The following is a 26000-nucleotide window of genomic DNA, read 5'->3' as shown; positions in this document are numbered from 1 at the left end:
GCATGTAGCGCACCGTTTTTCACTGTCCAGCAAGATACCCAACTTTAACCTAGTCTTGTTCATGTATAGGTTGATATTCCTAGCAAATCTTCTTTTAACAGTACCCCACCCATTGTGTTTAGTTGTCCTTTGACTTTAAAACACCTGCCCCGTGTGAGGCTCGAACTCACGACCTTCAGATTATGAGACTGACGCGCTGCCTACTGCGCCAACGAGGCTACGATATTGAATAAAAATATGTCCTAAATGTGATTATTCTGGATTGCATTGGACTCGCCGCATAAAGATGAAAATCTGTCCCTGACTGACTCGTTGACGAAGTCAGACCATTGGTTGGCCAAGTGGCATGTAGCGCACTGTTTTTTCACTGTCTAGCAATATACCCAACTTTAACCTAGTCTTGTTCATGTATAGGTTGATAATCCTAGCAAATCTTCTTTGAACAGTATCTCACCCATTGTGTCTAGTTGTCTTTTGATTGTAAAACACCTGCCCCGTGTGAGGCTCGAACTCACGACCTTCAGATTATGAGACTGACGCGCTGCCTACTGCGCCAACGAGGCTACGATGATGGATAGTAATATGTCGTAAAATGTGATTATTCTGGATTGCATTGGACTCGCCGCATAAATATGAAAATCTGTCCCTGACTGACTCGTTGACGAAGTTAGACCATTGGTTGGCCAAGTGGCATGTAGCGCACCGTTTTTTCACTGTCCAGCAATATACCCAAACTTGACCTAGTCTTGTTGGCGAAGTTACACCATGGGTTGAAATGTGATTATTCTGGATTGCATTGGACCAGCCACATAAAGATGAAAATCTGTCCCTGACTGACTCGTTGACGAAGTCAGACCATTGGTGGCATGTAGCGCACCGTTTTTCACTGTCCAGCAATATACCCAACTTTAACCTAGTCTTGTTCATGTATAGGTTGATATTCCTAGCAAATCTTCTTTTAACAGTATCCCACCCATTGTGTCTAGTTGTCCTTTGACTTTAAAACACCTGCCCCGTGTGAGGCTCGAACTCACGACCTTCAGATTATGAGACTGACGCGCTGCCTACTGCGCCAACGAGGCTACGATGGTGGACAATAATATGTCCTAAAATGTGGGTATTCTGGATTGCATTGGACTCGCCGCATAAAGATGAAAATCTGTCCCTGACTGACTCGTTGACGAAGTTAGACCATTGGTTGGCCAAGTGGCATGTAGCGCACTGTTTTTTCACTGTCCAGCAATATACCCAAACTTGACCAAGTCTTGTTGGCGAAGTTACACCATTGGTTGACCATTGGTTGAAATGTGATTATTCTGGATTGCATTGGACCAGCCACATAAAGATGAAAATCTGTCCCTGACTGACTCGTTGACAAAGTCAGACCATTGGTTGGCCAAGTGGCATGTAGCGCACCGTTTTTCACTGTCCAGCAAGATACCCAACTTTAACCTAGTCTTGTTCATGTATAGGTTGATATTCCTAGCAAATCTTCTTTTAACAGTATCCCACCCATTGTGTTTAGTTGTCCTTTGACTTTAAAACACCTGCCCCGTGTGAGGCTCGAACTCACGACCTTCAGATTATGAGACTGACGCGCTGCCTACTGCGCCAACGAGGCTACGATGATGAAAAATAATATGTCCTAAAATGTGATTATTCTGGATTGTATTGGACTCGCCGCATAAAGATGAAAATCTGTCCCTGACTGACTCGTTGACCATTGGTTGGCCAAGTGGCATGTAGCGCACCGTTTTTCACTGTCCAGCAAGATACCCAACTTTAACCTCGTCTTGTTCATGTATAGGTTGATATTCCTAGCAAATCTTCTTTTAACAGTATCCCACCCATTGTGTTTAGTTGTCCTTTGATTGTAAAACACCTGCCCCGTGTGAGGCTCGAACTCACGACCTTCAGATTATGAGACTGACGCGCTGCCTACTGCGCCAACGAGGCTACGATGATGAAAAATAATATGTCCTAAAATGTGATTATTCTGGATTGTATTGGACTCGCCGCATAAAGATGAAAATCTGTCCCTGACTGACTCGTTGACCAAGTAGCGCACCGTTTTTCACTGTCCAGCAAGATACCCAACTTTAACCTAGTCTTGTTCATGTATAGGTTGATATTCCTAGCAAATCTTCTTTTAACAGTATCCCACCCATTGTGTTTAGTTGTCCTTTGATTGTAAAACACCTGCCCCGTGTGAGGCTCGAACTCACGACCTTCAGATTATGAGACTGACGCGCTGCCTACTGCGCCAACGAGGCTACGATATTGAATAAAAATATGTCCTAAATGTGATTATTCTGGATTGCATTGGACTCGCCACATAAAGATGAAAATCTGTCCCTGACTGACTCGTTGACGAAGTCAGACCATTGGTTGGCCAAGTGGCATGTAGCGCACTGTTTTTTCACTGTCCAGCAATATACCCAAACTTGACCAAGTCTTGTTGGCGAAGTTACACCATTGGTTGACCATTGGTTGAAATGTGATTATTCTGGATTGCATTGGACCAGCCACATAAAGATGAAAATCTGTCCCTGACTGACTCGTTGACAAAGTCAGACCATTGGTTGGCCAAGTGGCATGTAGCGCACCGTTTTTCACTGTCCAGCAAGATACCCAACTTTAACCTAGTCTTGTTCATGTATAGGTTGATATTCCTAGCAAATCTTCTTTTAACAGTATCCCACCCATTGTGTTTAGTTGTCCTTTGACTTTAAAACACCTGCCCCGTGTGAGGCTCGAACTCACGACCTTCAGATTATGAGACTGACGCGCTGCCTACTGCGCCAACGAGGCTACGATGATGAAAAATAATATGTCCTAAAATGTGATTATTCTGGATTGTATTGGACTCGCCGCATAAAGATGAAAATCTGTCCCTGACTGACTCGTTGACGAAGTTAGACCATTGGTTGGCCAAGTGGCATGTAGCGCACTGTTTTTTCACTGTCCAGCAATATACCCAAACTTGACCAAGTCTTGTTGGCGAAGTTACACCATTGGTTGACCATTGGTTGAAATGTGATTATTCTGGATTGCATTGGACCAGCCACATAAAGATGAAAATCTGTCCCTGTCTGACTCGTTGACAAAGTCAGACCATTGGTTGGCCAAGTGGCATGTAGCGCACCGTTTTTCACTGTCCAGCAATATACCCAACTTTAACCTAGTCTTGTTCATGTATAGGTTGATATTCCTAGCAAATCTTCTTTTAACAGTATCCCACCCATTGTGTTTAGTTGTCCTTTGACTTTAAAACACCTGCCCCGTGTGAGGCTCGAACTCACGACCTTCAGATTATGAGACTGACGCGCTGCCTACTGCGCCAACGAGGCTACGATGATGAAAAATAATATGTCCTAAAATGTGATTATTCTGGATTGTATTGGACTCGCCGCATAAAGATGAAAATCTGTCCCTGACTGACTCGTTGACCATTGGTTGGCCAAGTGGCATGTAGCGCACCGTTTTTCACTGTCCAGCAAGATACCCAACTTTAACCTCGTCTTGTTCATGTATAGGTTGATATTCCTAGCAAATCTTCTTTTAACAGTATCCCACCCATTGTGTTTAGTTGTCCTTTGATTGTAAAACACCTGCCCCGTGTGAGGCTCGAACTCACGACCTTCAGATTATGAGACTGACGCGCTGCCTACTGCGCCAACGAGGCTACGATGATGAAAAATAATATGTCCTAAAATGTGATTATTCTGGATTGTATTGGACTCGCCGCATAAAGATGAAAATCTGTCCCTGACTGACTCGTTGACCAAGTAGCGCACCGTTTTTCACTGTCCAGCAAGATACCCAACTTTAACCTAGTCTTGTTCATGTATAGGTTGATATTCCTAGCAAATCTTCTTTTAACAGTATCCCACCCATTGTGTTTAGTTGTCCTTTGATTGTAAAACACCTGCCCCGTGTGAGGCTCGAACTCACGACCTTCAGATTATGAGACTGACGCGCTGCCTACTGCGCCAACGAGGCTACGATATTGAATAAAAATATGTCCTAAATGTGATTATTCTGGATTGCATTGGACTCGCCGCATAAAGATGAAAATCTGTCCCTGACTGACTCGTTGACGAAGTTAGACCATTGGTTGGCCAAGTGGCATGTAGCGCACTGTTTTTTCACTGTCTAGCAATATACCCAACTTTAACCTAGTCTTGTTCATGTATAGGTTGATATTCCTAGCAAATCTTCTTTGAACAGTATCTCACCCATTGTGTCTAGTTGTCTTTTGATTGTAAAACACCTGCCCCGTGTGAGGCTCGAAATCACGACCTTCAGATTATGAGACTGACGCGCTGCCTACTCCGCCAACGAGGCTACGATGATGAAAAATAATATGTCCTAAAATGTGATTATTCTGGATTGTATTGGACTCGCCGCATAAAGATGAAAATCTGTCCCTGACTGACTCGTTGACCATTGGTTGGCCAAGTGACATGTAGCGCACCGTTTTTCACTGTCTAGCAATACACCCAATTTTAACCTAGTCTTGTTCATGTATAGGTTAATATTCCTAGCAAATCTTCTTTGAACAGTATCTCACCCATTGTGTCTAGTTGTCTTTTGATTGTAAAACACCTGCCCCGTGTGAGGCTCGAACTCACGACCTTCAGATTATGAGACTGACGCGCTGCCTACTGCGCCAACGAGGCTACGATGATGAATAATAATATGTCCTAAAATGTGATTATTCTGGATTGTATTGGACTCGCCGCATAAAGATGAAAATCTGTCCCTGACTGACTCGTTGACCATTGGTTGGCCAAGTGGCATGTAGCGCACTGTTTTTTCACTGTCTAGCAATACACCCAATTTTAACCTAGTCTTGTTCATGTATAGGTTGATATTCCTAGCAAATCTTCTTTGAACAGTATCTCACCCATTGTGTCTAGTTGTCCTTTGATTGTAAAACACCTGCCCCGTGTGAGGCTCGAACTCACGACCTTCAGATTATGAGACTGACGCGCTGCCTACTGCGCCAACGAGGCTACGATGATGAAAAATAATATGTCCTAAAATGTGATTATTCTGGATTGTATTGGACTCGCCGCATAAAGATGAAAAGCTGTCCCTGACTGACTCGTTAACGAAGTTAGACCATTGGTTGGCCATTTGGCATGTAGCGCACCGTTTTTTCACTGTCCAGCAATATACCCAAACTTGACCTAGTCTTTTTGGCGAAGTTACACCATTGGTTGACCATTTGTTGAAATGTGATTATTCTGGATTGCATTGGACCAGCCACATAAAGATGAAAATCTGTCCCTGACTGACTCGTTGACAAAGTTAGACCATTGGTGGCATGTAGCGCACCGTTTTTCACTGTCCAGCAATATACCCAACTTTAACCTAGTCTTGTTCATGTATAGGTTGATATTCCTAGCAAATCTTCTTTTAACAGTATCCCACCCATTGTGTTTAGTTGTCCTTTGACTTTAAAACACCTGCCCCGTGTGAGGGTCGAACTCACGACCTTCAGATTATGAGACTGACGCACTGCCTACTGCGCCAACGAGGCTACGATGATGAAAAATAATATGTCCTAAAATGTGATTATTCTGGATTGTATTGGACTCGCCGCATAAAGATGAAAATCTGTCCCTGACTGACTCGTTGACCATTGGTTGGCCAAGTGGCATGTAGCGCACTGTTTTTTCACTGTCCAGCAATATACCCAACTTTAACCTAGTCTTGTTCATGTGTAGGTTGATATTCCTAGCAAATCTTCTTTGAACAGTATCTCACCCATTGTGTCTAGTTGTCTTTTGATTGTAAAACACCTGCCCCGTGTGAGGCTCGAACTCACGACCTTCAGATTATGAGACTGACGCGCTGCCTACTGCGCCAACGAGGCTACGATGATGAATAATAATATGTCCTAAAATGTGATTATTCTGGATTGTATTGGACTCGCCGCATAAAGATGAAAATCTGTCCCTGACTGACTCGTTGACCATTGGTTGGCCAAGTGGCATGTAGCGCACTGTTTTTTCACTGTCCAGCAAGATACCCAAACTTGACCTAGTCTTTTTGGCGAAGTTACACCATTGGTTGACCATTTGTTGAAATGTGATTATTCTGGATATCATTGGACAAGCCACATAAAGATGAAAATCTGTCCCTGACTGACTCGTTGACCATTGGTTGGCCAAGTGGCATGTAGCGCACCGTTTTTCACTGTCCAGCAAGATACCCAACTTTAACATAGTCTTGTTCATGTGTAGGTTAATATTCCTAGCAAATCTTCTTTTAACAGTATCCCACCCATTGTGTTTAGTTGTCCTTTGACTTTAAAACACCTGCCCCGTGTGAGGCTCGAACTCACGACCTTCAGATTATGAGACTGACGCGCTGCCTACTGCGCCAACGAGGCTACGATGATGAATAAAAATATGTCCTAAAATGTGATTATTCTGGATTGCATTGGACTCGCCGCATAAAGATGAAAATCTGTCCCTGACTGACTCGTTAACGAAGTTAGACCATTGGTTGGCCAAGTGGCATGTCGTGCACCGTTTTTTCACTGTCCAGCAATATACCCAAACTTGACCTAGTCTTTTTGGCGAAGTTACACCATTGGTTGACCATTTGTTGAAATGTGATTATTCTGGATTGCATTGGACCAGCCACATAAAGATGAAAATCTGTCCCTGACTGACTCGTTGACAAAGTCAGACCATTGGTTGGCCAAGTGGCATGTAGCGCACCGTTTTTCACTGTCCAGCAAGATACCCAACTTTAACCTAGTCTTGTTCATGTATAGGTTGATATTCCTAGCAAATCTTCTTTTAACAGTATCCCACCCATTGTGTTTAGTTGTCCTTTGACTTTAAAACACCTGCCCCGTGTGAGGCTCGAACTCACGACCTTCAGATTATGAGACTGACGCGCTGCCTACTGCGCCAACGAGGCTACGATGATGAAAAATAATATGTCCTAAAATGTGATTATTCTGGATTGTATTGGACTCGCCGCATAAAGATGAAAATCTGTCCCTGACTGACTCGTTGACCATTGGTTGGCCAAGTGGCATGTAGCGCACCGTTTTTCACTGTCCAGCAAGATACCCAACTTTAACCTAGTCTTGTTCATGTATAGGTTGATATTCCTAGCAAATCTTCTTTTAACAGTATCCCACCCATTGTGTTTAGTTGTCCTTTGATTGTAAAACACCTGCCCCGTGTGAGGCTCGAACTCACGACCTTCAGATTATGAGACTGACGCGCTGCCTACTGCGCCAACGAGGCTACGATATTGAATAAAAATATGTCCTAAATGTGATTATTCTGGATTGCATTGGACTCGCCGCATAAAGATGAAAATCTGTCCCTGACTGACTCGTTAACGAAGTTAGACCATTGGTTGGCCAAGTGGCATGTAGCGCACCGTTTTTTCACTGTCCAGCAATATACCCAAACTTGAACTAGTCTTGTTCATGTGTAGGTTGATAATCCTAGCAAATCTAATTTGAACAGTATCTCACCCATTGTGTCTAGTTGTCTTTTGATTGTAAAACACCTGCCCCGTGTGAGGCTCGAACTCACGACCTTCAGATTATGAGACTGACGCGCTGCCTACTGCGCCAACGAGGCTACGATGATGGATAGTAATATGTCGTAAAATGTGATTATTCTGGATTGCATTGGACTCGCCGCATAAATATGAAAATCTGTCCCTGACTGACTCGTTAACGAAGTTAGACCATTGGTTGGCCAAGTGGCATGTAGCGCACCGTTTTTTCACTGTCCAGCAATATACCCAAACTTGACCTAGTCTTGTTGGCGAAGTTACACCATGGGTTGAAATGTGATTATTCTGGATTGCATTGGACCAGCCACATAAAGATGAAAATCTGTCCCTGACTGACTCGTTGACGAAGTCAGACCATTGGTGGCATGTAGCGCACCGTTTTTCACTGTCCAGCAATATACCCAACTTTAACCTAGTCTTGTTCATGTATAGGTTGATAATCCTAGCAAATCTTCTTTTAACAGTATCCCACCCATTGTGTTTAGTTGTCCTTTGATTGTAAAACACCTGCCCCGTGTGAGGCTCGAACTCACGACCTTCAGATTATGAGACTGACGCGCTGCCTACTGCGCCAACGAGGCTACGATGGTGGATAATAATATGTCCTAAAATGTGGGTATTCTGGATTGCATTGGACTCGCCGCATAAAGATGAAAATCTGTCCCTGACTGACTCGTTGACGAAGTTAGACCATTGGTTGGCCAAGTGGCATGTAGCGCACTGTTTTTTCACTGTCCAGCAATATACCCAACTTTAACATAGTCTTGTTCATGTATAGGTTGATATTCCTAGCAAATCTTCTTTGAACAGTATCCCACCCATTGTGTGAAGTTGTCCTTTGACTTTAAAACACCTGCCCCGTGTGAGGCTCGAACTCACGACCTTCAGATTATGAGACTGACGCGCTGCCTACTGCGCCAACGAGGCTACGATGATGAAAAATAATATGTCCTAAAATGTGATTATTCTGGATTGTATTGGACTCGCCGCATAAAGATGAAAATCTGTCCCTGACTGACTCGTTGACCATTGGTTGGCCAAGTGGCATGTAGCGCACCGTTTTTCACTGTCCAGCAAGATACCCAACTTTAACCTAGTCTTGTTCATGTATAGGTTGATATTCCTAGCAAATCTTCTTTTAACAGTATCCCACCCATTGTGTTTAGTTGTCCTTTGATTGTAAAACACCTGCCCCGTGTGAGGCTCGAATTCACGACCTTCAGATTATGAGACTGACGCGCTGCCTACTGCGCCAACGAGGCTACGATGATGAAAAATAATATGTCCTAAAATGTGATTATTCTGGATTGTATTGGACTCGCCGCATAAAGATGAAAATCTGTCCCTGACTGACTCGTTGACCAAGTAGCGCACCGTTTTTCACTGTCCAGCAAGATACCCAACTTTAACCTAGTCTTGTTCATGTATAGGTTGATATTCCTAGCAAATCTTCTTTTAACAGTATCCCACCCATTGTGTTTAGTTGTCCTTTGATTGTAAAACACCTGCCCCGTGTGAGGCTCGAACTCACGACCTTCAGATTATGAGACTGACGCGCTGCCTACTGCGCCAACGAGGCTACGATATTGAATAAAAATATGTCCTAAATGTGATTATTCTGGATTGCATTGGACTCGCCACATAAAGATGAAAATCTGTCCCTGACTGACTCGTTGACGAAGTCAGACCATTGGTTGGCCAAGTGGCATGTAGTGCACCGTTTTTCACTGTCCAGCAAGATACCCAACTTTAACCTAGTCTTGTTCATGTATAGGTTGATATTCCTAGCAAATCTTCTTTTAACAGTACCCCACCCATTGTGTTTAGTTGTCCTTTGACTTTAAAACACCTGCCCCGTGTGAGGCTCGAACTCACGACCTTCAGATTATGAGACTGACGCGCTGCCTACTGCGCCAACGAGGCTACGATGATGAAAAATAATATGTCCTAAAATGTGATTATTCTGGATTGTATTGGACTCGCCGCATAAAGATGAAAATCTGTCCCTGACTGACTCGTTGACCATTGGTTGGCCAAGTGGCATGTAGCGCACCGTTTTTCACTGTCCAGCAAGATACCCAACTTTAACCTAGTCTTGTTCATGTATAGGTTGATATTCCTAGCAAATCTTCTTTTAACAGTATCCCACCCATTGTGTTTAGTTGTCCTTTGATTGTAAAACACCTGCCCCGTGTGAGGCTCGAACTCACGACCTTCAGATTATGAGACTGACGCGCTGCCTACTGCGCCAACGAGGCTACGATATTTAATAAAAATATGTCCTAAATGTGATTATTCTGGATTGCATTGGACTCGCCGCATAAAGATGAAAATCTGTCCCTGACTGACTCGTTAACGAAGTTAGACCATTGGTTGGCCAAGTGGCATGTAGCGCACCGTTTTTTCACTGTCCAGCAATATACCCAAACTTGAACTAGTCTTGTTCATGTATAGGTTGATAATCCTAGCAAATCTAATTTGAACAGTATCTCACCCATTGTGTCTAGTTGTCTTTTGATTGTAAAACACCTGCCCCGTGTGAGGCTCGAACTCACGACCTTCAGATTATGAGACTGACGCGCTGCCTACTGCGCCAACGAGGCTACGATGATGGATAGTAATATGTCGTAAAATGTGATTATTCTGGATTGCATTGGACTCGCCGCATAAATATGAAAATCTGTCCCTGACTGACTCGTTAACGAAGTTAGACCATTGGTTGGCCAAGTGGCATGTAGCGCACCGTTTTTTCACTGTCCAGCAATATACCCAAACTTGACCTAGTCTTGTTGGCGAAGTTACACCATGGGTTGAAATGTGATTATTCTGGATTGCATTGGACCAGCCACATAAAGATGAAAATCTGTCCCTGACTGACTCGTTGACGAAGTCAGACCATTGGTGGCATGTAGCGCACCGTTTTTCACTGTCCAGCAATATACCCAACTTTAACCTAGTCTTGTTCATGTATAGGTTGATATTCCTAGCAAATCTTCTTTTAACAGTATCCCACCCATTGTGTTTAGTTGTCCTTTGATTGTAAAACACCTGCCCCGTGTGAGGCTCGAACTCACGACCTTCAGATTATGAGACTGACGCGCTGCCTACTGCGCCAACGAGGCTACGATGATGAAAAATAATATGTCCTAAAATGTGATTATTCTGGATTGTATTGGACTCGCCGCATAAAGATGAAAATCTGTCCCTGACTGACTCGTTGACCAAGTAGCGCACCGTTTTTCACTGTCCAGCAAGATACCCAACTTTAACCTAGTCTTGTTCATGTATAGGTTGATATTCCTAGCAAATCTTCTTTTAACAGTATCCCACCCATTGTGTTTAGTTGTCCTTTGATTGTAAAACACCTGCCCCGTGTGAGGCTCGAACTCACGACCTTCAGATTATGAGACTGACGCGCTGCCTACTGCGCCAACGAGGCTACGATATTGAATAAAAATATGTCCTAAATGTGATTATTCTGGATTGCATTGGACTCGCCACATAAAGATGAAAATCTGTCCCTGACTGACTCGTTGACGAAGTCAGACCATTGGTTGGCCAAGTGGCATGTAGCGCACTGTTTTTTCACTGTCCAGCAATATACCCAAACTTGACCAAGTCTTGTTGGCGAAGTTACACCATTGGTTGACCATTGGTTGAAATGTGATTATTCTGGATTGCATTGGACCAGCCACATAAAGATGAAAATCTGTCCCTGACTGACTCGTTGACAAAGTCAGACCATTGGTTGGCCAAGTGGCATGTAGCGCACCGTTTTTCACTGTCCAGCAAGATACCCAACTTTAACCTAGTCTTGTTCATGTATAGGTTGATATTCCTAGCAAATCTTCTTTTAACAGTATCCCACCCATTGTGTTTAGTTGTCCTTTGACTTTAAAACACCTGCCCCGTGTGAGGCTCGAACTCACGACCTTCAGATTATGAGACTGACGCGCTGCCTACTGCGCCAACGAGGCTACGATGATGAAAAATAATATGTCCTAAAATGTGATTATTCTGGATTGTATTGGACTCGCCGCATAAAGATGAAAATCTGTCCCTGACTGACTCGTTGACGAAGTTAGACCATTGGTTGGCCAAGTGGCATGTAGCGCACTGTTTTTTCACTGTCCAGCAATATACCCAAACTTGACCAAGTCTTGTTGGCGAAGTTACACCATTGGTTGACCATTGGTTGAAATGTGATTATTCTGGATTGCATTGGACCAGCCACATAAAGATGAAAATCTGTCCCTGACTGACTCGTTGACAAAGTCAGACCATTGGTTGGCCAAGTGGCATGTAGCGCACCGTTTTTCACTGTCCAGCAATATACCCAACTTTAACCTAGTCTTGTTCATGTATAGGTTGATATTCCTAGCAAATCTTCTTTTAACAGTATCCCACCCATTGTGTTTAGTTGTCCTTTGACTTTAAAACACCTGCCCCGTGTGAGGCTCGAACTCACGACCTTCAGATTATGAGACTGACGCGCTGCCTACTGCGCCAACGAGGCTACGATGATGAAAAATAATATGTCCTAAAATGTGATTATTCTGGATTGTATTGGACTCGCCGCATAAAGATGAAAATCTGTCCCTGACTGACTCGTTGACCATTGGTTGGCCAAGTGGCATGTAGCGCACCGTTTTTCACTGTCCAGCAAGATACCCAACTTTAACCTCGTCTTGTTCATGTATAGGTTGATATTCCTAGCAAATCTTCTTTTAACAGTATCCCACCCATTGTGTTTAGTTGTCCTTTGATTGTAAAACACCTGCCCCGTGTGAGGCTCGAACTCACGACCTTCAGATTATGAGACTGACGCGCTGCCTACTGCGCCAACGAGGCTACGATGATGAAAAATAATATGTCCTAAAATGTGATTATTCTGGATTGTATTGGACTCGCCGCATAAAGATGAAAATCTGTCCCTGACTGACTCGTTGACCAAGTAGCGCACCGTTTTTCACTGTCCAGCAAGATACCCAACTTTAACCTAGTCTTGTTCATGTATAGGTTGATATTCCTAGCAAATCTTCTTTTAACAGTATCCCACCCATTGTGTTTAGTTGTCCTTTGATTGTAAAACACCTGCCCCGTGTGAGGCTCGAACTCACGACCTTCAGATTATGAGACTGACGCGCTGCCTACTGCGCCAACGAGGCTACGATATTGAATAAAAATATGTCCTAAATGTGATTATTCTGGATTGCATTGGACTCGCCACATAAAGATGAAAATCTGTCCCTGACTGACTCGTTGACGAAGTCAGACCATTGGTTGGCCAAGTGGCATGTAGTGCACCGTTTTTCACTGTCCAGCAAGATACCCAACTTTAACCTAGTCTTGTTCATGTATAGGTTGATATTCCTAGCAAATCTTCTTTTAACAGTACCCCACCCATTGTGTTTAGTTGTCCTTTGACTTTAAAACACCTGCCCCGTGTGAGGCTCGAACTCACGACCTTCAGATTATGAGACTGACGCGCTGCCTACTGCGCCAACGAGGCTACGATGATGAAAAATAATATGTCCTAAAATGTTATTATTCTGGATTGTATTGGACTCGCCGCATAAAGATGAAAATCTGTCCCTGACTGACTCGTTGACCATTGGTTGGCCAAGTGGCATGTAGCGCACCGTTTTTCACTGTCCAGCAAGATACCCAACTTTAACCTAGTCTTGTTCATGTATAGGTTGATATTCCTAGCAAATCTTCTTTTAACAGTACCCCACCCATTGTGTTTAGTTGTCCTTTGACTTTAAAACACCTGCCCCGTGTGAGGCTCGAACTCACGACCTTCAGATTATGAGACTGACGCGCTGCCTACTGCGCCAACGAGGCTACGATATTGAATAAAAATATGTCCTAAATGTGATTATTCTGGATTGCATTGGACTCGCCGCATAAAGATGAAAATCTGTCCCTGACTGACTCGTTGACGAAGTCAGACCATTGGTTGGCCAAGTGGCATGTAGCGCACTGTTTTTTCACTGTCTAGCAATATACCCAACTTTAACCTAGTCTTGTTCATGTATAGGTTGATAATCCTAGCAAATCTTCTTTGAACAGTATCCCACCCATTGTGTTTAGTTGTCTTTTGATTGTAAAACACCTGCCCCGTGTGAGGCTCGAACTCACGACCTTCAGATTATGAGACTGACGCGCTGCCTACTGCGCCAACGAGGCTACGATGATGAATAAAAATATGTCCTAAAATGTGATTATTCTGGATTACATTGGACTCGCCGCATAAAGATGAAAATCTGTCCCTGACTGACTCGTTGACAAAGTCAGACCATTGGTTGGCCAAGTGGCATGTAGCGCACCGTTTTTCACTGTCCAGCAAGATACCCAACTTTAACCTAGTCTTGTTCATGTATAGGTTGATATTCCTAGCAAATCTTCTTTGAACAGTATCCCACCCATTGTGTTTAGTTGTCTTTTGATTGTAAAACACCTGCCCCGTGTGAGGCTCGAACTCACGACCTTCAGATTATGAGACTGACGCGCTGCCTACTGCGCCAACGAGGCTACGATATTGAATAAAAATATGTCCTAAATGTGATTATTCTGGATTGCATTGGACTCGCCGCATAAAGATGAAAATCTGTCCCTGACTGACTCGTTGACGAAGTCAGACCATTGGTTGGCCAAGTGGCATGTAGCGCACTGTTTTTTCACTGTCTAGCAATATACCCAACTTTAACCTAGTCTTGTTCATGTATAGGTTGATAATCCTAGCAAATCTTCTTTGAACAGTATCTCACCCATTGTGTCTAGTTGTCTTTTGATTGTAAAACACCTGCCCCGTGTGAGGCTCGAACTCACGACCTTCAGATTATGAGACTGACGCGCTGCCTACTGCGCCAACGAGGCTACGATGATGGATAGTAATATGTCGTAAAATGTGATTATTCTGGATTGCATTGGACTCGCCGCATAAATATGAAAATCTGTCCCTGACTGACTCGTTGACGAAGTTAGACCATTGGTTGGCCAAGTGGCATGTAGCGCACCGTTTTTTCACTGTCCAGCAATATACCCAAACTTGACCTAGTCTTGTTGGCGAAGTTACACCATGGGTTGAAATGTGATTATTCTGGATTGCATTGGACCAGCCACATAAAGATGAAAATCTGTCCCTGACTGACTCGTTGACGAAGTCAGACCATTGGTGGCATGTAGCGCACCGTTTTTCACTGTCCAGCAATATACCCAACTTTAACCTAGTCTTGTTCATGTATAGGTTGATATTCCTAGCAAATCTTCTTTTAACAGTATCCCACCCATTGTGTCTAGTTGTCCTTTGACTTTAAAACACCTGCCCCGTGTGAGGCTCGAACTCACGACCTTCAGATTATGAGACTGACGCGCTGCCTACTGCGCCAACGAGGCTACGATGGTGGATAATAATATGTCCTAAAATGTGGGTATTCTGGATTGCATTGGACTCGCCGCATAAAGATGAAAATCTGTCCCTGACTGACTCGTTGACGAAGTTAGACCATTGGTTGGCCAAGTGGCATGTAGCGCACTGTTTTTTCACTGTCCAGCAATATACCCAAACTTGACCAAGTCTTGTTGGCGAAGTTACACCATTGGTTGACCATTGGTTGAAATGTGATTATTCTGGATTGCATTGGACCAGCCACATAAAGATGAAAATCTGTCCCTGACTGACTCGTTGACAAAGTCAGACCATTGGTTGGCCAAGTGGCATGTAGCGCACCGTTTTTCACTGTCCAGCAAGATACCCAACTTTAACCTAGTCTTGTTCATGTATAGGTTGATATTCCTAGCAAATCTTCTTTTAACAGTATCCCACCCATTGTGTTTAGTTGTCCTTTGACTTTAAAACACCTGCCCCGTGTGAGGCTCGAACTCACGACCTTCAGATTATGAGACTGACGCGCTGCCTACTGCGCCAACGAGGCTACGATGATGAAAAATAATATGTCCTAAAATGTGTTTATTCTGGATTGTATTGGACTCGCCGCATAAAGATGAAAATCTGTCCCTGACTGACTCGTTGACGAAGTCAGACCATTGGTTGGCCAAGTGGCATGTAGCGCACCGTTTTTCACTGTCCAGCAAGATACCCAACTTTAACCTAGTCTTGTTCATGTATAGGTTGATATTCCTAGCAAATCTTCTTTTAACAGTACCCCACCCATTGTGTTTAGTTGTCCTTTGACTTTAAAACACCTGCCCCGTGTGAGGCTCGAACTCACGACCTTCAGATTATGAGACTGACGCGCTGCCTACTGCGCCAACGAGGCTACGATGATGAAAAATAATATGTCCTAAAATGTGATTACTCTGGATTGTATTGGACTCGCCGCATAAAGATGAAAATCTGTCCCTGACTGACTCGTTGACCATTGGTTGGCCAAGTGGCATGTAGCGCACCGTTTTTCACTGTCCAGCAAGATACCCAACTTTAACCTAGTCTTGTTCATGTATAGGTTGATATTCCTAGCAAATCTTCTTTTAACAGTATCCCACCCATTGTGTTTAGTTGTCCTTTGATTGTAAAACACCTGCCCCGTGTGAGGCTCGAACTCACGACCTTCAGATTATGAGACTGACGCGCTGCCTACTGCTCCAACGAGGCTACGATGATGGATAATGATATGTCCTAAAATGTGATTATTCTGAATTGTATTGGACTCGCCGCATAAAGATGAAAATCTGTCCCTGACTGACTCGTTGACGAAGTCAGACCATTGGTTGGCCAAGTGGCATGTAGCGCACCGTTTTTCACTGTCCAGCAAGATACCCAACTTTAACCTAGTCTTGTTCATGTATAGGTTGATATTCCTAGCAAATCTTCTTTTAACAGTATCCCACCCATTGTGTTTAGTTGTCCTTTGATTGTAAAACACCTGCCCCGTGTGAGGCTCGAACTCACGACCTTCAGATTATGAGACTGACGCGCTGCCTACTGCGCCAACGAGGCTACGATGATGGATAATGATATGTCCTAAAATGTGATTATTCTGAATTGTATTGGACTCGCCGCATAAAGATGAAAATCTGTCCCTGACTGACTCGTTGACGAAGTCAGACCATTGGTTGGCCAAGTGGCATGTAGCGCACCGTTTTTTCACTGTCCAGCAATATACCCAAACTTGACCAAGTCTTGTTGGCGAAGTTACACCATTGATTGACCATTGGTTGAAATGTGATTATTCTGGATTGCATTGGACCAGCCACATAAAGATGAAAATCTGTCCCTGACTGACTCGTTGACAAAGTCAGACCATTGGTTGGCCAAGTGGCATGTAGCGCACCGTTTTTCACTGTCCAGCAAGATACCCAACTTTAACCTAGTCTTGTTCATGTATAGATTGATATTCCGAGCAAATCTTCTTTGAACAGTATCTCACCCATTGTGTCTAGTTGTCTTTTGATTGTAAAACACCTGCCCCGTGTGAGGCTCGAACTCACGACCTTCAGATTATGAGACTGACGCGCTGCCTACTGCGCCAACGAGGCTACGATGATGAAAAATAATATGTCCTAAAATGTGATTATTCTGGATTGTATTGGACTCGCCGCATAAAGATGAAAACCTGTCCCTGACTGACTCGTTGACCATTGGTTGGCCAAGTGGCATGTAGCGCACCGTTCTTCACTGTCCAGCAAGATACCCAACTTTAACCTAGTCTTGTTCATGTATAGGTTGATATTCCGAGCAAATCTTCTTTTAACAGTATCTCACCCATTGTGTCTAGTTGTCTTTTGATTGTAAAACACCTGCCCCGTGTGAGGCTCGAACTCACGACCTTCAGATTATGAGACTGACGCGCTGCCTACTGCGCCAACGAGGCTACGATGATAAATAAAAATATGTCCTAAAATGTGATTATTCTGGATTGAATTGGACTCGCCGCATGAAGATGAAAATCTGTCCCTGACTGACTCGTTGACGAAGTCAGACCATTGGTTGGCCAAGTGGCATGTAGCGCACCGTTTTTCACTGTCCAGCAAGATACCCAACTTTAACCTAGTCTTGTTCATGTATAAGTTAATATTCCTAGCAAATCTTCTTTGAACAGTATCTCACCCATTGTGTCTAGTTGTCTTTTGATTGTAAAACACCTGCCCCGTGTGAGGCTCGAACTCACGACCTTCAGATTATGAGACTGACGCGCTGCCTACTGCGCCAACGAGGCTACGATGATGAAAAATAATATGTCCTAAAATCTGATTATTCTGGATTACATTGGACTCGTCGCATAAAGATGAAAATCTGTCCCTGACTGACTCGTTGACGAAGTTAGACCATTGGTTGGCCAAGTGGCATGTAGCGCACCGTTTTTCACTGTCCAGCAAGATACCCAACTTTAACCTAGTCTTGTTCATGTATAGGTTGATATTCCTAGCAAATCTTCTTTGAACAGTATCTCACCCATTGTGTCTAGTTGTCTTTTGATTGTAAAACACCTGCCCCGTGTGAGGCTCGAACTCACGACCTTCAGATTATGAGACTGACGCGCTGCCTACTGCGCCAACGAGGCTACGATGATGAAAAATAATATGTCCTAAAATGTGATTATTCTGGATTGTATTGGACTCGCCGCATAAAGATGAAAATCTGTCCCTGACTGACTCGTTGACCATTGGTTGGCCAAGTGGCATGTAGCGCACTGTTTTTCACTGTCCAGCAAGATACCCAACTTTAACCTAGTCTTGTTCATGTATAGGTTGATATTCCTAGCAAATCTTCTTTGAACAGTATCTCACCCATTGTGTCTAGTTGTCTTTTGATTGTAAAACACCTGCCCCGTGTGAGGCTCGAACTCACGACCTTCAGATTATGAGACTGACGCGCTGCCTACTGCGCCAACGAGGCTACGATGATGAAAAATAATATGTCCTAAAATCTGATTATTCTGGATTACATTGGACTCGTCGCATAAAGATGAAAATCTGTCCCTGACTGACTCGTTGACGAAGTCAGACCATTGGTTGGCCAAGTGGCATGTAGCGCACCGTTTTTCACTGTCCAGCAAGATACCCAACTTTAACCTAGTCTTGTTCATGTATAGGTTGATATTCCTAGCAAATCTTCTTTGAACAGTATCCCACCCATTGTGTTTAGTTGTCCTTTGACTTTAAAACACCTGCCCCGTGTGAGGCTCGAACTCACGACCTTCAGATTATGAGACTGACGCGCTGCCTACTGCGCCAACGAGGCTACGATGATGAAAAATAATATGTCCTAAAATGTGATTATTCTGGATTACATTGGACTCGTCGCATAAAGATGAAAATCTGTCCCTGACTGACTCGTTGACGAAGTCAGACCATTGGTTGGCCAAGTGGCATGTAGCGCACCGTTTTTCACTGTCCAGCAAGATACCCAACTTTAACCTAGTCTTGTTCATGTATAGGTTGATATTCCTAGCAAATCTTCTTTTAACAGTATCCCACCCATTGTGTTTAGTTGTCCCTTGACTTTAAAACACCTGCCCCGTGTGAGGCTCGAACTCACGACCTTCAGATTATGAGACTGACGCGCTGCCTACTGCGCCAACGAGGCTACGATGATGAAAAATAATATGTCCTAAAATGTGATTATTCTGGATTGCATTGGACCAGCCTCATAAAGATGGAAATCTGTCCCTGACTGACTCGTTGACGAAGTCAGACCATTGGTTGGCCAAGTGGCATGTAGCGCACCGTTTTTCACTGTCCAGCAAGATACCCAACTTTAACCTAGTCTTGTTCATGTATAGGTTGATATTCCTAGCAAATCTTCTTTGAACAGTATCTCACCCATTGTGTCTAGTTGTCTTTTGATTGTAAAACACCTGCCCCGTGTGAGGCTCGAATTCACGACCTTCAGATTATGAGACTGACGCGCTGCCTACTGCGCCAACGAGGCTACGATGATGAAAAATAATATGTCCTAAAAAGTGATTATTCTGGATTGTATTGGACTCGCCGCATAAAGATGAAAATCTGTCCCTGACTGACTCGTTGACGAAGTTAGACCATTTGTTGGCCAAGTGGCATGTAGCGCACCGTTTTTTCACTGTCCAGCAATATACCCAAACTTGACCTATTCTTTTTGGCGAAGTTACACCATTGGTTGACCATTGGTTGAAATGTGATTATTCTGGATTGCATTGAACCAGCCACATAAAGATGAAAATCTGTCCCCGACTGACTCGTTGACGAAGTTAGACCATTGGTTGGCCAAGTGACATGTCGTGCAACGTTTTTTCACTGTCCAGCAATATACCCGAATTTGACCTAGTCTTGTTGGCGAAGTTACACCATTGGTTGACCATTGGTTGAAATGTGATTATTCTGGAATACATTGGACTCGCCACACAAAGATGAGAAACTGTCCATGACTGACATGCAGAGCACCATTTCTTCACTTTTCCACCGATATACCCGAACTTGACCTAGTCTTGTTCACGTATAGGTTGATATTCCTAGCAAATATTCTTTTGACAGTATCTCACCCATCAGTTTAGTTGTCCTTTGATTTTAAAACAACTGCCCCGTGTGAGGCTCGAACTCACGACCTTCAGATTATGAGACTGACGCGCTGCCTACTGCGCCAACGAGGCCTTGAAGTGTTTGAGTAGTCATTCACATCATCTGCCACTATGGCCTAAAGTGTTTTCTCAAAATTAACTCTTTCATGTTATAATTCGCCGTATTTTGTGTCTAATATTTTTCTCACCTCTCAACCTTTGAAGTAGTTTCCCAAATGTTTAGAGGACATTAGATAACGCCCAAGCAGAAAGGAAAGATGTTTGAAGGGATAAGGCAGAAAAAGAGAATGCAGTTCAGTGAGCCAGAGTACTCTGAATACATCTCCTCCCTCTGATAGGAAAAGCTATATTAACTGAAACTCAACCTCAGCTGCTGCACAGCTGCTACAGCTAATTATAATACTGACTCATTGAAGGTGACACCCAAGCCTGTGTGTGTATGTGTATCTTTTGTGCCGGTAAATCTGTCTTTGAGGTTGTATCCATTTTATTTTTCAACACATTGACTGTAAAAATGTTGTACATTCGTTTTCTTTTGTTCCCATTTAATTATCTTTATTGAAGCATCTACCCTGCGAGAGTTTCGGATTCCAGTTCTAAGATTATTCATTATACACTCAACAAAGCGGTCAGTGGCCTTGCCAAATATTGTCATCATGATGTCATCCTTGTTTTGGTCTAGTTGTCTTTGTGAATGTCTGAATTTGTGGGTGTCTTTCAGTCCATCTTTGTTTTATTTCCTGCTTTCATTTTCAGTTATGTTCATGTAATTCAATTTCTTAAAAGCACCTGTCCCATGTAAAGCTCAAACTCACAAACTTTAGATTATGAGACTGAAACGCTGTCTACTGCGCCATTCATAGTGTAAATTGAATATGGAGAAAAGTAAAATTATAACCGCTCAGTTTGGCACTTCAGTCTTTGTATGTGTGTTTATTACATTTTTTCTCAAATTCTTTGGCACATTTCTCAAAACCATTTGAAGGTTCTCAGCATCAAAGATGCATTTCCCAAAACAGCTTATACGTGCTGCAACACCAGGATAGATTACAAGAAAACCCTAATGGGCCTTTGAGAAATTCAAGCCTCCATATGCAGAGTGCTTTCACTGGACGTTATGATTGGAAAGAGTGAAATTTAGCGGACTTCAATTTGATTGTTTTGGTCAACAAACAAATAGTAATTACCAGATAACTGTAACCCAGATGTCATCACAAGCAGCATTCAATATAGCAAGCAAAGACATTTGATTTTGAGGTCAATTATCATGTACTATACATTTCCATTGCCCCCGTCCAATGTCCATCTGAGCAGGCCCCCTTATATTCACAAATTGTAGTCACTCTGTTGTCCTCAAGCTCAATAAATGTGTTTTACAACACTCATACTCATGACTTACACCTGTAAGCGAACTAGGTAGATATTGTTTTGACAACTTCAACTGTCATTCGAGAACAAGAGCCAAAGCAACTGAGAAAAACTGTATAGCATTTGTTTAGGTGTGTTGGTGAGTTTGCCCGTTCTTATTTCTAAATGTGTGGGTGTCTAAAAGCCCATCTCTCCATTTTTAATAGTGTGTATCTGTGTTTCCATTTGAGCTAATTCCGTGAAAGCATAAGTATCACTTCTTTGTCATGTCTGTGGGCAGCTCTAATAAAGTGCACACTCACTCTCTCGTAATTAAGATATAGTCATCACATTCCTTGAACGCCAATTGAACCCACTGGTGAGGATGTATTGTGTGTATGAGGTGGATGAGAGTGTGCGTCAGTCTGAAAGAGTCAGACAGATGAAAAAAAAAAAGATGAACAGGAGAAAAGACAATTTTGTGTGTATGTGTTTTTGGCAGTAAATCAGTATGCTAATGAGGCATGGTCTGTAATCCTCTTACAACTAATCTCGCTCAATCCCGTCAGTCCAGGCCTGGGCACTGCTCACGCACACAGTCATGCCTGGTTGAACACAACCATACAGGCACAAACTTATGCTCGTTCACTGGCTTGCTCACTCTACATCTCAGAAATATAAACTGTTTTTCTCATAAAAAAAAAAAAATAATGTCAGTTACTTTTCTTGTCATTAACCATCCAGCCAAGGGGACAACCTTTTTTTTTTCTTTAAACAATCAATCAGAATTTAAATGCAAATGTGTCCTTTGACTGTCCATTACAGTGATTTTAATAGAATGATTAAAATATGTTAATAGAAAAACATGAATGCTTACAATGTCAAGTGTTGTGTTCATTAATTCTTAGCCCTGCAGTGTTTCCTGTACTGAGCTGCGTTCGAACCATAGAGAGACTGTGGCAATGTCTTTTTCTAGGCTCCTCTTTGCCCTGACTGTGTGTCATAAAAGCCAAGGTGAACTTTGCTATTCACAGACAGAGCATGCTGGTTTGCATCCTGAATACTGAATACCTGCCCATGTCAAAGGTAGTTGCGTATACATTTGTGCATGCGCCTGTTCTGTAAACGCTCCCTTTTTTTTGCAGTCAGACATCACAAGCCATGTGGTCAGATGACTGTTTTTCTTAGTGTTGCCATGGTGATGCAGCAAAAGGTCGCTCTGAGATGTTCTCTTCCAAGACCTTGTGTGCGTGCATGTGTGTGTACTCCGGTACAGCAGATTGAATTTGGCAGCAGACACCAAAAGAATGTTCAGGCGAGGGCAGTTGTCTCAACCAGGAAAGACAGCAGCAGTGTGTGTGTGTGTGCGTGTGTGTCTGTGTGTGTGTATTTGTGTGCGTTGTTCTGTTCAGGACAAATTTCAGACTAAAGACCAGTTAATTGGGAACGGCTTGCCTCAAATGGGAACAAAAGCCATGTCCCAAATTAGGAAAAAGCTGATCAGTGGCTAAGGTTAAGGTTAGGGTTAGTCTCCAGGAAATTAATGCAAGTGACCTAAGTAAATGTGTGCATGTGTGTGCACTTTTGTATTTGAAAGAGATATCTGCTGATACATGCATTCATAATGTCACAGCAAAATTTCTAACACAGCCATTCGTGCTGTGTACGCCTGCATTGCAGCTTGTGTGTCACTATTAACTCATATCTGATATGCGATTCAGTATATTACAGCAGGATTAGAGCCTAATGCTCAGTGAGAAAACGCACACATACAGACACACACATGCTCTCAGATGCATACACAAAGAGCCTGGCTTCTCAACACTAGGGGGCTGACAAGGTATTCTTCTGCTATGTGTTGTGAATACTGCTGCATACCTAGCACTCAGTATGCATAGTGCATCACCCCTCTAATCTCACTCACTCTGTCTCTCTCAGTGTCTTCCTCCTCTGCCCTCTCTCCTTTTTTCCATCACCACCTGCCTCCTGCTTTTCCCCTTCTTCAACTTTTTTTCTTTTTCCCCCCCAACATTCTTCCCCATCACCCCCCTTTGATACTGTTTCCCTTCCCTGTTAATGCTCCCTCTATGTCTCCTTGTCATATTGTTCTACTTCATGTACAGTAAAAGTAAAAAGATTGGATGCATTTTCTCATTCAAGAGAATAGAAAGGTGTGTCCAAACTTTTGACTTGCACTGTATGTATATACCCTCACCTAATGCTCCTTTGATGGTACTTAATTAAATTTGCCTTGCCCTATTATTTCCCACTGGTTAGCTACATTTCTGTCCCCTCTCTGGACACCCTCCCTGTGCAGTGTATCCTGGGACTTTGACTTTTAGTAGCACATCAAATTTAAATGAAATGTTGAAACACACTTTACAGATCTTTAAATACCACCCTTCATTCTCCTCCTATCTCATTTCTCTTTTCTCTGCAGGTATGAAAGAACTCTCCCCTCCTCCTCTGAACCTGCGGCGTCTCTACACTGAGACATTGGAATGGGAGCCAGTGTTGATCATCATCTCTCCAGGGGCAGACCCTTCCCAGGAGCTTGCAGAGCTAGCTGCAGAAACTGTGGGCAGGGACAACTATCATGAGGTGAAGAATAGCATGATTAAATGGTCAAGTAATTGCAGTTCATTAGCAAGTTCAAGGGTGTATTTTTAACAGAACACCAGATCACAGCTATAGAATAATCTATTGCGCACATATGGGGAAATCTTAGAGTGCCACAGCTTGTTGAATGTCTTATTGCAACACAGTTTTTAAGTATAAGTCTTGGTATTGTTCTGCCATTGGTGTTCAGAAATTGTAATACATTTTAAGACGGCGAGGCATCTAATAAAACCAGCCTTGCGAGACACATCTGCAGTTATTAAATATGTGGATGATGCAGCTTTTTAAGAACAATAATGATCATCAAATCCCCTGAAGAGACAAAAACCCACAGAGAAATGTATCTTACTAACAAGCATCATCTGCTCTGCAAAGTAGCTTGTAACTCTGTGCTATATACCTCAACTTTTGTTCAAAAACTACTGTAAATGCATAAAAGTGCCATGCCAGAATTAAGGCAATGACTCTTGTGTTTGTTAAAAATAGAAAATATATTATGTAGGTTTGTATGTTTGTAGGTTTTTACTATTTCCATTGGAACTACCACCATCTTCATGTGCAAGGGGGCCATGCGTGTGATGTACATACTAAGTATTTCACTCTTATGGGTGCTGCATATAACATTAAGTCATATTAGTTTTACATAGATCAGATCATTTAATTGTGTTACTGGCCTCAATATGGGAGCTGTATTGAGAAAAAAACACAGTGGGAATCTGACTTTGCAAGCGTTTCATTGTTCCTCCCACCAAAGAGAGAGATGAATTAAAATGTGGAATCAGATTATCTGCCTCTAACTTCTGAGAAATTCCAATGCAGAATCAAATTTTTCATCCCACTGCTTCTGTTTCTCACCTTCCTTTCCTCCCTCTCTTTGTCTGTCTAGATCTCTATGGGTCAGGGACAGGCTGATGTGGCCTTAGCGACACTGAGAGAATGTTCCCGGAATGGAGATTGGCTTTGCCTGAAAAACCTTCACCTTGTTACTGCATGGCTACCCCTTCTGGAAAAAGTAGGTACCCTGTGTGTATTTATGAATCTTTTTGTGTGGTAAGGCTTCAGGCGTCAGGCTTAGCATCTGTGTGTGTTTGAGAGATTTTTGTATTTTTGTACTTTTTGGTCGGTGAGGTGTCTCTAATTATTTGACTACAGTAGTTGACAAGAATCCTCCACGTTCAACTCGGGGAGAAGGCAATTAAATCAACTTTATCTTACTGATATCCTGCATGTTAGTGTGTTTGAGTGTGTCTGTCTGAAATTGTTTATTGTTTAATTTTGTACTGCATAATACTGCATATTCCAAGCATAACAGAAAATGTTTAATATTTCATACAAATACATGATGCAATGAGCCAGCAATGAGTCCAAAACTATATAATAAATCATAAAGACCTCCAAAGTAAGTTTAAGAAATAGATCAACTCAACAGTCCTCATGTATAAGTCCAGTGGAATAAAAATATATTTGCATGATTTACAATTAAAAATTTATATGTACTCATATTTGCCCTTTCTGCAGCCTCTCAGTCAGCTCCTGTCTCTTTAAGGACCCCCATCTGAGGAACTGACTCTATTTTGATTGGTTACCTTCCAGAAGCTACCCTTCAGCAAACTTTGCTTCTTTTATTACCATCATTTTTTTCTAAATATAAACTTGTTAAAGACATCCATATATGTTTGAGTCCGAATCCAAATCCGAAATATTGGAGTTGACAACACAAACAACCTGTTAAACAATTTTGACAACAACAAACAAAGGCTACAGAACATTTGTGAGTACGCACAAGCGATCTGATGCCATCATGAGCACGAAGTAGAGGAAACATTGCAAATGAAGCATTCAGACCAGGATGAAGCCTGGGATTTTGACTTAAAGCGAGCATTTGAATTTTGACCACATTTAACATTATAGACATTCCAACATCATAACAGTATAAAAATCAATGAAAAT

At 42.7% G+C, this 26000-nt stretch overlaps 1 protein-coding gene and 50 non-coding genes across 51 annotated transcripts in view; 1 reads left to right on the top strand and 50 right to left on the bottom strand.

Moving 5' to 3' along the window:
* LOC128360904 (cytoplasmic dynein 2 heavy chain 1) overlaps positions 1-26000 on the top strand; it is a 155150-nt gene that overhangs the window by 95361 nt on the left and 33789 nt on the right. The window contains exons 80-81 of the mRNA XM_053321458.1: positions 23872-24032; positions 24937-25062. Coding sequence (XP_053177433.1) covers positions 23872-24032; positions 24937-25062 — 287 coding nt within the window. The remainder of the gene's footprint in view (positions 1-23871; positions 24033-24936; positions 25063-26000) is intronic.
* Positions 146-218, bottom strand: trnam-cau (transfer RNA methionine (anticodon CAU)). The gene has a single exon. It is a non-coding gene; the product is annotated as a tRNA-Met (tRNA).
* trnam-cau (transfer RNA methionine (anticodon CAU)) lies at positions 491-563 on the bottom strand. Its single transcript has one exon. It is a non-coding gene; the product is annotated as a tRNA-Met (tRNA).
* On the bottom strand, positions 1010-1082 carry trnam-cau (transfer RNA methionine (anticodon CAU)). The gene has a single exon. It is a non-coding gene; the product is annotated as a tRNA-Met (tRNA).
* trnam-cau (transfer RNA methionine (anticodon CAU)) lies at positions 1549-1621 on the bottom strand. The gene has a single exon. It is a non-coding gene; the product is annotated as a tRNA-Met (tRNA).
* On the bottom strand, positions 1884-1956 carry trnam-cau (transfer RNA methionine (anticodon CAU)). Its single transcript has one exon. It is a non-coding gene; the product is annotated as a tRNA-Met (tRNA).
* Positions 2201-2273, bottom strand: trnam-cau (transfer RNA methionine (anticodon CAU)). Its single transcript has one exon. It is a non-coding gene; the product is annotated as a tRNA-Met (tRNA).
* trnam-cau (transfer RNA methionine (anticodon CAU)) lies at positions 2739-2811 on the bottom strand. Its single transcript has one exon. It is a non-coding gene; the product is annotated as a tRNA-Met (tRNA).
* trnam-cau (transfer RNA methionine (anticodon CAU)) lies at positions 3278-3350 on the bottom strand. Its single transcript has one exon. It is a non-coding gene; the product is annotated as a tRNA-Met (tRNA).
* Positions 3613-3685, bottom strand: trnam-cau (transfer RNA methionine (anticodon CAU)). The gene has a single exon. It is a non-coding gene; the product is annotated as a tRNA-Met (tRNA).
* On the bottom strand, positions 3930-4002 carry trnam-cau (transfer RNA methionine (anticodon CAU)). The gene has a single exon. It is a non-coding gene; the product is annotated as a tRNA-Met (tRNA).
* Positions 4610-4682, bottom strand: trnam-cau (transfer RNA methionine (anticodon CAU)). Its single transcript has one exon. It is a non-coding gene; the product is annotated as a tRNA-Met (tRNA).
* On the bottom strand, positions 4946-5018 carry trnam-cau (transfer RNA methionine (anticodon CAU)). Its single transcript has one exon. It is a non-coding gene; the product is annotated as a tRNA-Met (tRNA).
* trnam-cau (transfer RNA methionine (anticodon CAU)) lies at positions 5476-5548 on the bottom strand. The gene has a single exon. It is a non-coding gene; the product is annotated as a tRNA-Met (tRNA).
* trnam-cau (transfer RNA methionine (anticodon CAU)) lies at positions 5812-5884 on the bottom strand. Its single transcript has one exon. It is a non-coding gene; the product is annotated as a tRNA-Met (tRNA).
* On the bottom strand, positions 6331-6403 carry trnam-cau (transfer RNA methionine (anticodon CAU)). The gene has a single exon. It is a non-coding gene; the product is annotated as a tRNA-Met (tRNA).
* Positions 6870-6942, bottom strand: trnam-cau (transfer RNA methionine (anticodon CAU)). The gene has a single exon. It is a non-coding gene; the product is annotated as a tRNA-Met (tRNA).
* On the bottom strand, positions 7205-7277 carry trnam-cau (transfer RNA methionine (anticodon CAU)). The gene has a single exon. It is a non-coding gene; the product is annotated as a tRNA-Met (tRNA).
* Positions 7550-7622, bottom strand: trnam-cau (transfer RNA methionine (anticodon CAU)). Its single transcript has one exon. It is a non-coding gene; the product is annotated as a tRNA-Met (tRNA).
* On the bottom strand, positions 8069-8141 carry trnam-cau (transfer RNA methionine (anticodon CAU)). Its single transcript has one exon. It is a non-coding gene; the product is annotated as a tRNA-Met (tRNA).
* On the bottom strand, positions 8415-8487 carry trnam-cau (transfer RNA methionine (anticodon CAU)). The gene has a single exon. It is a non-coding gene; the product is annotated as a tRNA-Met (tRNA).
* Positions 8750-8822, bottom strand: trnam-cau (transfer RNA methionine (anticodon CAU)). The gene has a single exon. It is a non-coding gene; the product is annotated as a tRNA-Met (tRNA).
* Positions 9067-9139, bottom strand: trnam-cau (transfer RNA methionine (anticodon CAU)). The gene has a single exon. It is a non-coding gene; the product is annotated as a tRNA-Met (tRNA).
* On the bottom strand, positions 9411-9483 carry trnam-cau (transfer RNA methionine (anticodon CAU)). Its single transcript has one exon. It is a non-coding gene; the product is annotated as a tRNA-Met (tRNA).
* trnam-cau (transfer RNA methionine (anticodon CAU)) lies at positions 9746-9818 on the bottom strand. The gene has a single exon. It is a non-coding gene; the product is annotated as a tRNA-Met (tRNA).
* Positions 10091-10163, bottom strand: trnam-cau (transfer RNA methionine (anticodon CAU)). The gene has a single exon. It is a non-coding gene; the product is annotated as a tRNA-Met (tRNA).
* trnam-cau (transfer RNA methionine (anticodon CAU)) lies at positions 10610-10682 on the bottom strand. Its single transcript has one exon. It is a non-coding gene; the product is annotated as a tRNA-Met (tRNA).
* trnam-cau (transfer RNA methionine (anticodon CAU)) lies at positions 10927-10999 on the bottom strand. The gene has a single exon. It is a non-coding gene; the product is annotated as a tRNA-Met (tRNA).
* Positions 11465-11537, bottom strand: trnam-cau (transfer RNA methionine (anticodon CAU)). Its single transcript has one exon. It is a non-coding gene; the product is annotated as a tRNA-Met (tRNA).
* trnam-cau (transfer RNA methionine (anticodon CAU)) lies at positions 12004-12076 on the bottom strand. The gene has a single exon. It is a non-coding gene; the product is annotated as a tRNA-Met (tRNA).
* trnam-cau (transfer RNA methionine (anticodon CAU)) lies at positions 12339-12411 on the bottom strand. The gene has a single exon. It is a non-coding gene; the product is annotated as a tRNA-Met (tRNA).
* On the bottom strand, positions 12656-12728 carry trnam-cau (transfer RNA methionine (anticodon CAU)). The gene has a single exon. It is a non-coding gene; the product is annotated as a tRNA-Met (tRNA).
* On the bottom strand, positions 13000-13072 carry trnam-cau (transfer RNA methionine (anticodon CAU)). Its single transcript has one exon. It is a non-coding gene; the product is annotated as a tRNA-Met (tRNA).
* On the bottom strand, positions 13335-13407 carry trnam-cau (transfer RNA methionine (anticodon CAU)). Its single transcript has one exon. It is a non-coding gene; the product is annotated as a tRNA-Met (tRNA).
* trnam-cau (transfer RNA methionine (anticodon CAU)) lies at positions 13680-13752 on the bottom strand. Its single transcript has one exon. It is a non-coding gene; the product is annotated as a tRNA-Met (tRNA).
* On the bottom strand, positions 14025-14097 carry trnam-cau (transfer RNA methionine (anticodon CAU)). Its single transcript has one exon. It is a non-coding gene; the product is annotated as a tRNA-Met (tRNA).
* trnam-cau (transfer RNA methionine (anticodon CAU)) lies at positions 14370-14442 on the bottom strand. Its single transcript has one exon. It is a non-coding gene; the product is annotated as a tRNA-Met (tRNA).
* trnam-cau (transfer RNA methionine (anticodon CAU)) lies at positions 14889-14961 on the bottom strand. Its single transcript has one exon. It is a non-coding gene; the product is annotated as a tRNA-Met (tRNA).
* trnam-cau (transfer RNA methionine (anticodon CAU)) lies at positions 15428-15500 on the bottom strand. The gene has a single exon. It is a non-coding gene; the product is annotated as a tRNA-Met (tRNA).
* trnam-cau (transfer RNA methionine (anticodon CAU)) lies at positions 15773-15845 on the bottom strand. Its single transcript has one exon. It is a non-coding gene; the product is annotated as a tRNA-Met (tRNA).
* On the bottom strand, positions 16108-16180 carry trnam-cau (transfer RNA methionine (anticodon CAU)). Its single transcript has one exon. It is a non-coding gene; the product is annotated as a tRNA-Met (tRNA).
* On the bottom strand, positions 16453-16525 carry trnam-cau (transfer RNA methionine (anticodon CAU)). The gene has a single exon. It is a non-coding gene; the product is annotated as a tRNA-Met (tRNA).
* Positions 16992-17064, bottom strand: trnam-cau (transfer RNA methionine (anticodon CAU)). The gene has a single exon. It is a non-coding gene; the product is annotated as a tRNA-Met (tRNA).
* On the bottom strand, positions 17327-17399 carry trnam-cau (transfer RNA methionine (anticodon CAU)). Its single transcript has one exon. It is a non-coding gene; the product is annotated as a tRNA-Met (tRNA).
* trnam-cau (transfer RNA methionine (anticodon CAU)) lies at positions 17672-17744 on the bottom strand. The gene has a single exon. It is a non-coding gene; the product is annotated as a tRNA-Met (tRNA).
* On the bottom strand, positions 18017-18089 carry trnam-cau (transfer RNA methionine (anticodon CAU)). The gene has a single exon. It is a non-coding gene; the product is annotated as a tRNA-Met (tRNA).
* On the bottom strand, positions 18352-18424 carry trnam-cau (transfer RNA methionine (anticodon CAU)). Its single transcript has one exon. It is a non-coding gene; the product is annotated as a tRNA-Met (tRNA).
* trnam-cau (transfer RNA methionine (anticodon CAU)) lies at positions 18697-18769 on the bottom strand. Its single transcript has one exon. It is a non-coding gene; the product is annotated as a tRNA-Met (tRNA).
* trnam-cau (transfer RNA methionine (anticodon CAU)) lies at positions 19042-19114 on the bottom strand. The gene has a single exon. It is a non-coding gene; the product is annotated as a tRNA-Met (tRNA).
* trnam-cau (transfer RNA methionine (anticodon CAU)) lies at positions 19387-19459 on the bottom strand. Its single transcript has one exon. It is a non-coding gene; the product is annotated as a tRNA-Met (tRNA).
* Positions 20084-20156, bottom strand: trnam-cau (transfer RNA methionine (anticodon CAU)). Its single transcript has one exon. It is a non-coding gene; the product is annotated as a tRNA-Met (tRNA).

The sequence above is a fragment of the Scomber japonicus genome, chromosome 6 (genome assembly GCF_027409825.1).
Source record: "Scomber japonicus isolate fScoJap1 chromosome 6, fScoJap1.pri, whole genome shotgun sequence".
In the NCBI taxonomy this organism is placed as follows: Eukaryota; Metazoa; Chordata; class Actinopteri; order Scombriformes; family Scombridae; genus Scomber; species Scomber japonicus.
The sequence above is the reverse complement of the archived record's forward strand: the minus strand, read 5'-3'. Positions and strand labels throughout refer to the sequence as shown.